General features: G+C 34.2%; 1 protein-coding gene across 1 annotated transcript; it reads left to right on the top strand.

The window, feature by feature from the left end:
• Positions 1 to 1,943: 1,943 nt before the first annotated feature.
• Positions 1,944 to 10,930, top strand: LOC137391588 (myeloid-derived growth factor-like). The gene is made up of 5 exons (XM_068078101.1): positions 1,944 to 2,093; positions 3,914 to 3,964; positions 5,548 to 5,691; positions 8,095 to 8,155; positions 10,435 to 10,930. The coding sequence occupies exons 1-5, from the start codon at positions 1,968 to 1,970 to the stop codon at positions 10,512 to 10,514; spliced, it is 462 nt and encodes a 153-aa protein (XP_067934202.1). The 5' UTR covers positions 1,944 to 1,967; the 3' UTR covers positions 10,515 to 10,930.
• Positions 10,931 to 11,365: the final 435 nt, after the last annotated feature.

The following is an 11,365-nucleotide window of genomic DNA, read 5'->3' on the forward strand; positions in this document are numbered from 1 at the left end:
TGGATTATTTGAGAGTGCAATAAAATAATAACGACGAATTAGCTGATCGTTTATGTATATTAAAGTGCCAACAGTTTAACCACAGTTATATTTTTATACTACAATACTATAACAAGTCATTTTCAATAGGTAGTCTAATATATTAGCCAATTCCTTTCATTAGAAAAGTCTTAAATATGTTAAAAAAATAAGCACACGTGTACATGTCTTCCTGAGCAGTAGTTTAAAATGAACATTGTTGATTGATAAACATTATTAACCTTGAGCCACTTTAAATATTAAACTTGTGGTTTATCTTCAGGCTATAAAACTTTTATCGAGAAGAAATGACCTTCGAGCAAATAGAAATCATTTAAGAAGTCAATTATATAAGCCATATTTAGCTTATTTGGCAGATCACTCTTGCAAGTACTGCACACTATTGACATCGTTTCTGGCAGATATACTATAGACTATAGTGTTGCTAACATGTAGTTTGTCTGCAGGTTGTTAACATCTGTTTGAGTTTGCATTGAATGTATAGTTGTAGACTCACTTTCCTTTTGTAGTTCATTGTCAGGTACATCAATGATATACAGCTCCCCAGCAGATATACAGCTGTATATGGGGGGGCTGTATATCATTGGTTACATGTGGCCACATGTGCATAACAATTAGAAAAGCGGTCGAGAGGGCTTACGCAGACATTGTGAGACACGTTACCTCACTCGTACATCTACGCGTACATGTATCTATTACCGATTTGGGATTTATCATTTCGTGAGCTTACAACTCTGATGACCAGTTATCGCAGCTTTGTCGAGCCAATCGAGATGTGTAATCTGGCATTATGCGAATGGCGGTTCCATTTTTAGCTTTTGCATGCGTTTTTCTTTTACTGCAAAATCTATATGCGTACGTAATTATATTTGTTTATACATCTAGTCATATATGTAATTTTATTTGGCGTACTGCAATGTAAATTGACCTCTTCCGGAAAATTTCATCAGTCTAGTCAGATTGAAGTTTTTTTGCATATATTTATTTTCAGTTTCATTAAACATATTAAAACACTTGCATATCGCTAAAGTTATTAGATATACCACCGACGCGACGTGTATATTTATTAATAGTGTTGAGTCTATTTAAGCTAAGCAGTTAATGTAGCTCAGTATCAACCTTATACATAATAAATGAATAACCAAATTGGGTAGTTTAGCGTATATCGTAGGACTAGTAGTCGTAAGACAAGTGTTGCAAATGCCGCCGAAACTTCGGAACATTTTTCTCGGAGGCATTACATGAATTGCATTCATTTTAAATAAGGCACACATATTGTAAGCAAAACTGTGAAAATGCACTAACCTTTTAAAAAATCTTCAACTGATTAATTTTATAAGCAGCTTAGATTAGTGGTTAATCTCCTATCATTCTTCAACTGCAAGTTTATGCTCTTTCGAGCTATTTTTGCTAGTAGTATTTTTGCTACTATTTTTTAGTAGGGCTTCGTTTAAATCTTCCGATTACATGGTAATTAGGATTTTTATCCAATACGCAGTGATCAAAACTCCAACATATATGATCCTTGGTATAGCTAATGCAGCCACCAGTGTTACTCAAACTGTTGAAGGTTATAACTTAAAACACAAACATCCTGTTTAGGAGTGCAACTCGAGCTCACATTTTTGAAGGTAATTAGTATTGTTTTGGGTTAACGTCGTGTTAAAGCAAGCTGGTTATATAGAAATATTTGTATAATTATGTGATATTTTACTTGTCATCCCAGATATGAGGAAGACTCATGAGAAATCCTCTTGTTTTGGTTCTATTATTTATGCTGGGGATTTCTATGCCATTATTTTATAACACATAGTTATATAACATTTTTATAATTTTAAAATTCTCCATACTTGAATAATAAATAACAAAGAAATTGTATGTTGCATAAGTGACTGGCTTTGTAGAGATTCGTCCTTAAACACAGTTTCATGATGCCAACTTTGCTGAGTTCAATTCTGTTTCTTTCCATCTGCATTCCCTCTCTCATTGCAACAGAGACATATGATTTTGAGCTGAAACCTGCTGGAATAGAGCAGCAAGTAGAACATGAAGCTGTAAGTTTTGTTCTAATCTCTTTAGTACTGCATAGTGGTGTAACAGGTTGTATGTTTTTTGCGGTGTAAACATAGAACTAACCATATGTGGTGGGTGGTTCTGTTTTTTAAAGAATCTTGCAGAAGAATGCTGGTCCTCGTTAACTGGTAGTTGTAGGCATACTATTGATGCTACTAGGAATACTGGTTCTGCTAAATTGAATTCTTAATTTAATAGATGTATCTTGGCACTGCACATTACACCAGTTTTTAGATTTTTAAAAGCCAAAATTTGCATTGGAAATAGTTTACATGTTTACATTAACCCTTTTCGATGGGTCAAAGTCTCCCAGAAATAACCGAAGCCTATGTAGTTTTCGTTGAAAATTCAATACAATCGGTAGTCTATGAACGTGCATGGCTTGAACTCAAATTTATTTGTATTAGCAAGTTATTTTGTACATCAAGGTTTTTTCACATATGAATTTCAACAACTGCTTATATATAGTATGCTTTGAAACATTCTTTTCAGCACAGACAATTGCTACAGTCCTTAAACCATATTGTTTTTTTTGTTCCTTTATCATCATCCAAGCTACTATAACCATCACTTTTGTCATTGCATTTGAAGTCGTTAGCATTTACATTACCACCATCATCTGAATTATTATCATATCAATCAGTCAAAAGATACTTGATCATCGCTGGAACATAGGCAATTTTAGATTTTCATTTAAAATGTCCAGTTGTTTGCCAACTCATTTCTTCTCGACCCATTTTTAGTAGGATCGCGTTTCCGTTTTCTTTAACCAGTATCATTACGTAATGCACCCTCAGATGGTTGTTACATCTCGTTATTCAGAGATGAATACTGACAATATTTAGGGTTTAATAACATTGATATCCTTTTCCGGTGTTACTAGGCGATGACTTTATTAACCTCTAACCAAAACGACGTAAATGTCATCTGCCCACGGGACCGATAAAAAACGTTTATGTCGTTTCCCCAGCAAAAGGGTTAACATTTAGTTAAATCCATTGTTTAATAGGCGCAGTGTACATGGACAATCATTCATGTTTAAAAACTTGATATTTATTGATTCAGTTCTGTCATATTTATGATTCTTGAATTCTTTGAGTTTTCAACTGTTGAATTGAAAGCATTGGGGAAATTACTCTGTGAAGATAGTCATTTTTTCTACAATTTGTCATGGAAGAATATTTCAACGTTTCAGGTTATTGGTCTCTCCCATGCCATGTTATGAAAATGATTCTTTTATACCTGGTTCCTTTTTAAATCTAATCAGAATAGTGTTTGGTAATCTCAAATCTGCCTTGGCTAACAAGTTGCAAGTGTTTTTGTATCACTGATGGGCTTTTAAAATTTAAACATTTTCTCCAAATTGATAATTGCCTCGCACAAAACCACCTTATCAATGAAAAGATGATGTTATGGTTTTTTAGATGTATAACAGGACAATTATATTACAGCCATGTGATCTTTTCATCAATTTATACTTCGGGGCCTTGAAAGTCAGAGCAATGATTTTATCTTTATGCCGTGTTCTCAGGGTTTTGAGCCACCTTCCCTGTATGTGTAAGCTGGATACTTTCATTCAGTACTGCACACTGATTCGCTTACAAATTTTTTGTAAAAATTATCACTTTTTTCAATATATATTTTTCAATAATTGTTTTGATATTTTTTCTATCGTGTTACAGATCAGATATTTAGCCAATTCTTTTTGGACCACTAAATGCATGTGTCATAAAATTTAGTTGTACATTTATGGACAATGAAGTGAAAATGGAAATGTTTATTTTTGCTCTGTTGGTTGTAGTTTGGCGTCACATGCCGGTTTACCTACTCAGCGGAAGGAGGTACCAAAGAGGTGAGTTTGGCCCTCTATCTCGTTGGTATATTGCAAAGCTAACCTTGCATCATTACTCGTCACTCATTATTTCGTCAGTCAATACTATTGTAGAGCCAGATAAACTTATCCCAGGGAAAAAGGGGCGAAAATATCCTGTAAGACAATTGAAGAGCGTTTAGCTTGTCTTACAATTGATCATTGAACAATGGATACTGTTTGTTTATTCTGACTTTAAGTAGGCTAGTAGCAGTCTTTATAAAACGTTAACACTTATGTACATATCGTCATTAGTCAATGCAGTAACTATTTGAGTTACGACCTGTGTGGCTTACATGTGCTTTCACTTACAACCACGTTCAGCAGATTCAGTCTCGCTCACTTGTTGAGTTGATATCGTCATGGTGATATGTGAGCGCAAACAAAAAAGGCCATATGCACAAAGAGAGTGTAGATGATGTACAACTGAAAATAAATTTGAAATTGCTTTTTACATGCATATATTTTTTATTTTTTTATTTCTGTAATAATTGGTATGTTCTGTTTCCAATAAGAAACGCTTGAACCATTTTACATTTGAACTTTTAAAACTTATACGCTCGGCTTCTTATGCCTTTAAGTGTACACCTAGAATGTACACCTAGAATGTATACTGTATGAATGTATACTGTATGAATGTATACTGTATGAATTACTACTGTATGAATTACGACTGTGTCGGTGTATCCGCTGGTTGGTGGGAACCACTCGTGAATGTATCTGACAATGCATCAAAATGGTTGTAAGATTTGTGCATTATACAGGTCTCGACTATACATGGTCTCGACTATGTATGCGCGTATTACACCTACAGTGTAACCTTGCTTGAAACCATCTCAGTGAAGGTAATTGATGTGTTTCATAAAAAATTGTTATGTACCAGACTAGGACTCGTGACATACGGCATAGGATACTGACAGCCTCCCATCTGTGTCAATCTGGCCACAGTTACCACATCTTTGCTATAATACGAGTGGAGCTCCGTGGCGTTAAAAAATTAAACAAATTTTCACGTAAGGAAAGACTCATAAGAGCAGACTGCCAGGGCTCCGTGTGTTACCTACGTATGTAACGCTACCTACGGCTTATGTAATGTGAATAAGGGGGACCACTGAAAGCGATGTCAGGCCCTATTGTATATCTTAGAACTTTGATTTTCTGTATAAATGCACAATGATCTAACTGATTACAAACACAATCATGTTTCTTCATATGCAGTAACGATAATTGCCCTCAATGAAATCCTTCAGATAGCTGTGATGAAACTATGTAATAATTTGTGTTGACAATGATAGAAATCACAAGCAATGTTGGGTTTATTAAACATTATATAAAAATATTATCAATGCTATTAAATATTATATAAATATATTATAAATACTATTAAATATTATATAAATATATTATAAATATTATTATATAATTATATTATAAATATTATTAAACATTATATAAATGTATTATAAATATTAATAAATATTATGTAAATATTGTCAAATACTATATAAATACGCATATTATTAAATATATTATTAAATATTGTTCTTGTATCAATTCTTTTCCAGCACTGGACTATTACAATGAAGAGGAGTAAGGACCACAAAGATGTCCTCTGCGTTATAGAGCGCCCTGATGTCCAGTCATATCTTATGTTTGAGGCCATTTCCGTACATATGGTCAATGCCGATGTGAAAAGCGGCAAAGTTTTTGTAAGTTTTTATAGGCTAAACTTACTGACTCAATACAAACGATATTTAAGACTATGTTTCTAAAGTTATAACATTTTAAAGATCGAAGTGTCTTTTGTGTTTCTGAAATGATCGTCGTTCCTGAAGACCGTCAATTTTTGGTTCATCGCTCATGTCATCAGATGTTAGTGGAATGCAGATAAGGTCTCATTCAAATCCTTATAAAGTTATTCAAGTTTGTTCCATGTCTAATGTTCAGATAAAGCCAGCTTATAGTCATAGATTTATTATGTCTAGAGCAGGGGTCGGCAACCTGTGGCTCCGGAGCCGCATGCGGCTTTTTCATTCCCTCACTGCGGCTCCCTCTGACATTGGATTTTTTTCCTTCTCTATATGCCAAGTAATTCATAAAACTATAGAAGTTTTATAACTAGATTTCGTAAGACAATTTAAAAAATGTAATTATAGTGAGAAATCAAACATTTTTGCTTGTTATGGGTCTTTATTTACGTTCTATTATTACTAGTACCTTATCACATGATTGTCATGTGGCTTTAACTTTAACATAAAAGTACAGAAAACGTACTACCAGGTTTTCCAAAGGGATCGCTATGAGATACCTTTTAGTATTATGTCAACAAACGGGGTTAAACAATTATAAATCTAGTAAGGCTGGCCAGCCACTTAGGACTGCAATATCCTCAACAACACTACTGACAAACAACAACACTAATACAGGTAGTACACCTTATAACAATTTATGCGACAATAAAACAGCCAAAACTATTTTGTTGTTGTTTGCAAAAGTGTAATTTTGTTTTCTCAGCAATTAAATCATTATACATGCCACACCATTTCGTTTTATGGTGTAAACGTGGTATATAAGCATTAAAAGCTAAACAAAAAAGTGGATGAAGTATTTATTTTTTGTAATTAAAAGTATTAAAGGGGGTTTGTGGCTCCCATTGTGTTTTTTCTTGCGAAAAACGGGTCCAAATGGCTCTTTGAGTGGAAAAGGTTGCCGACGTCTGGTCTAGAGAATGAATAGCCCATGGATAGTTTAATTTTCTATATTATAGCTAAGGCCTACAATCTTACCTACAGGTTGGTTGTGCATTACGGAGTTTGCCTTCTCAGGTTTTTGCATATGCTTGAGAAGACAACTGTGATTTAAAGTTGCATGATTATTGTTCAATACAGTAACACCTTGAGATATGAGCTTAATGCGTTCCGTGACCGAGCCTGTAGTTTGATTCACTCGTATCTCCTCCATTCTCAAGTCAGCTTTTCCTGCGTATAATAACTAAATACGGATTAATCTGATTATCCCAACCTTTGAAAAACCACCTCAAAACAGGATAATGCAATGGAAAAACATGTTTTTAATCATTCTAGTTCAACATTTAAGCTCACAAAGTAACAAATAGCTATCTATTGGTTATGTTCTGCAATAAAATGTAACATTATAATGTAGAGTACTGTATGGAGTTCTTACTTTCGAGACAGATGGTAGTGACGAACAGTGATGTAAGAGTTATTTGACAGCAATGCGTTTGGTACGCTACACTTTTGTGAAACTACGCATCATAACATAAACTTAAAATTTAACTTAAATTGATTTACCATGCTACACACATACTTAAAAATAAGTTTTAATCTCATGTGACTCTGAACTTAATTCTAATCTTGTTTTGATCTTCATGTTTCTTTTTCCAGCTTGGCTTTTTTGTCTCGCTTTTTGACTCACTTTCACCTTCTACTTTAGCCAGTCTTGTTAAACTTTCTCACACTGATCAGACGAGAAAGATTGATCGATACTGTTTTGTGAGCAGCATCCCGAATTCTCGGCCACTCAGTAACCACGTCAATAACCGTTTCATATGCTCGTATCTCAAATTTGTCTCCGTAACTCAAGGCAAAAATTTGGTCAAAATTTCCTCTTATCTCAAATTGCTCATATGTCAAGACACTCATATCTCAAAGTGTTACTTTGGTCCATACTTTTACCATTAGTTCCTAGATACTGTTTCAAATATATGGGTTTTTATGATTTGATATTCATAACCTCTGGAGATGCCTGTTCTAGAATTATGCAGGTTTATCCGTAATCCGTTATTGCTAGCATTTTTTAAATTTAAACTTTCAAAAGTTTTTCAAGTTAGCAGCTTTGTTTTGTAAGATATTAATATATTCATCAAAGTTGGTTTTTGTTTTAATAAATCAAATGCCGAAACTTTTGAAAGTCATAAATCATCTTCTGATGGCGTCAAAGTTAGTTTTATCATGTGCATCATGTTATAGTTTGTTATTAAATATATGGATACCTTATCCATTGTTCCTCAGTCATAAGGTTTTCTGTATTGTTTTTTGTCTTTGTTGTCTTAATCGAATGCGGTTTAGTTTAAATTGTATTTCCTGTTTCAGAAGGACCATGAGACTAAACTGCCTGATGACAACCTGGTTGTTAACCATGGTACAAACACAGGTAGGTCCTTGTTTACCCACTCCTATTACTTATAGCCTTTTTCTACCGGTCGTACACTGTTTCTATCCTGCGGATTTGGAATTGTCTGCACGTTGAATAAGTGTTTCAATGGATATTCGTATGTTGCGGATTAATGCAGAAGCTTTGTCAAAAAAGATATAGATTTCTATGTGAGATGTCATAGTGGGGCACTGATGTCTCGCTTGGCAGTACGCTTTCGAAATAAGAACGATTCAAATGTGGAAATGTTTAAAATGGAGTAGCTTGTCCGGCATTTTCTTGCTTATCATTCACAAGTGTGGTTTCCATCTTTCGCAAGCGTAAAACATTCGATAAAAATTTGCGAATAGCAAAACTTGCTTCACTTGTAGGTTTTTTCGTGTCCATCTTGTGAATGACTCGCAGATTAATTGTGTCATGAAAACATAGTGATATATTGGCATTAGCTGTTAATATTCATGCTTTAATCTGTGCAGGCCATCTTGCTTGCAGTTCTTGGCTATATGGTTAATAATTCCTGTGTAATTTAATGGGGAATTGATTTTGGAGTTTCCATTCTTCGGCAGCTTTCGATTCAATTCAAGGAGAGTGTGATACATTTTGCTGACTTTTGCAAGATATTAATTATAAACTTATTGACCGAGACAGCTGCAGACATACTGGCTGATCTAATCCTCTGATAGGTAAAGTCATAGAGTATATTCATACATCGTAAGTTGGCTGGTTTTGTCTCACTCATTCTCAAATCGCCATCAACAAACAGAAAGAATGTATTCTGTGAGAAATTCAGCATGTTTCTGTTAAAGCGTTTGGCCCCTCCATATTTTAGTTTCGAACTGATTATAATGTGTATTTATATATATATATATTCTATATATATAAATATATTTATGTGTATTCCAATTTTAACCCTTTTGCAGGCATAGCGACATTATTGTTGTTTCGCGATACTAATGCCAATGGGCTGAGCGACTATTAAGTCGCTACGCCAACGTTTTTTATAAATTGATTTCTGGTGAGCTTATTGTGTTTTTTCATTTAATTTTATTAATAGTAAAATAAAATATATTGGTCTTTGTTATCAATCAAAAAATTAGCCGTTTTAAGAAGAAAAAAAGATCGTTTTTGCAATACTAAACGAACGAAAAATCCGAAATAAAAACGTATTTGAATAAAATGTAGATTTTTGTTTGTAGCTTGTTTATGCTTCTGTTACTGCTTTCTGAATATTTTCCCAGAGTGCAACAACTTTCTTTTACTGTCATGGCGTCCTCCGAAGGCTGTAGGCAAAAGCAAAGCTATAGAGGAACAATAATAAGCACATGATGTCAAGACTGTGGTGTAGGCCTCTGCACGGGCAAAGGCTTCCAAAATAACTATAGCTAGAGAAACACTTATATAAAAATTTGACTTATAAATGTTTATTTGTATTTACCTGTATAATAAAAACATAATACGCATATACAATATCATAAATAAAAGTGTATCAATGATTTTTTTTTAAATCAATTTGTAAAAGATTAATCTGCCCAGGGGGTCTCAAATAGCCCAAAAAAACTTGCACACGAAAGGGTTAAATTGTCTTTTGTATTTCAAAAAAATACTATAAACCTAGCATTTATATTATTAGAAGTCCATCACAATTTTCAAAATAACATTTGAACTCACTAAAATTTAAGCTTTTGTTTCTATGATGGTTTACAAATGTTAAGGTGGAGCTGCACAGATCGATCACTTGTTCTTATAAACTCAGGGGCTGACGGTTGGAAATGTTATGCAATAACATCAGCATTAGGTCCAGTCTGGTGGGATTAGCGCAGAGTGTTTCTGTACTGCTCGCACTTCATTGGCTAATTATTTTCAATCCTGAGTCTAATTTTTGTCTTTTGGAAAGTTGCCAAAAAAAATAAGCCCACCAATTCCTGTTTTGATTAATAAAGCTAGAAAGGTGTTGTTAAAAAAGTCTTAAATCGGTGACAAAATTGGCCAATATACAGTCAGTGTGGGGATTATCGAACAGCAGCAATACCGTATTAGGTAGTATCTTCAAACATCAAAATGTTACTTCTGTCTAAACTTTGCTGCCATAAAACATTGGCCTGTATCACTATTTTTATGGTCCGTCAATTGTTGCCGAAAAACTCGCTTCTTATTACAAAATATGTATCACCACTTGTTTTATAGGTCATCAATTGCTGCTAAAAGTTGCTGCTTTGGAGTACAAATTAATTTTCAGTGAGTCTCTTCTCTGCCCTGTCTCATCACCAATTTTCTTGCAGTGTCTAACTCGGACTCATTCAAGAATGAGATGTCAGTCCTCCGTGTACGGGCCACCATTCATCCACACAGTGAACTTTAGGAACCCCTCATATGCAGCTATGTAGAAATGTACCTTACACTGACCTACTGGTTTCCACTGCCGCTATTTAATGCCTTATTGACCTCTACACCACTAAACAACACAGTATTCAAGTCTAGTTGGCTCTGGCGCTGGTCTCTAGCAAACCATAGCTGCTTCAAGTAGCATTTTCTCTTTTTGTTTTGTCAGAGCAGGAGGTATTGCATTTTAAGTGTTTCTCTTCTGCTACTATTGTCTATTATAAACTTATTGTCTGGCATTATCTAGTTTGTAAAAGAATTGATTTAACATTATATGGCAGCGACATTATTGAAATTCACTTAGTTTGTTATGTTTGGCAACAATAATGTATGAACATATATCCTCTCAAACACTGAAACTTATTGCTTAGTATAAATACAATGCCTGATGACAAACTGTTTTATCGTGTATGTGTAACTCTTTATTGGCATTAGTAATTATTAAAGGTTGACTTGCAACAAAATTCACATTACAGTTATTTGGTATCAAAAGATTCACCATGTCTTACTCTGTTGTGTTGTAGGTGCCAAATATGTGGAAATGTGATCACAAGCTTTTAAAAGCTCAAAAACGAAAAGCCGCTGTAGATTGGAATCTCTTTATTTCGATGACGTAGCCACGAAATTTTGTTATCGTCTTGTCACGTATGTTCTCACGTGAATTGAAAGGCCAATACAAAGCTCAATATAAAACTTATCGTAGTACTAGTTTATGACAAACACTTTGGGTTTTACCGAAGACCCCGTATCAAATATAGATGCTCGCTATTTTACAGTTTTGTTTTGGCCTGGTCTAATCGGCAAGTCGTAATCTGATCATGTGACCCAATA

The sequence above is a fragment of the Watersipora subatra genome, chromosome 3, assembly GCF_963576615.1.
Source record: "Watersipora subatra chromosome 3, tzWatSuba1.1, whole genome shotgun sequence".
NCBI lineage: Eukaryota > Metazoa > Bryozoa > Gymnolaemata > Cheilostomatida > Watersiporidae > Watersipora > Watersipora subatra.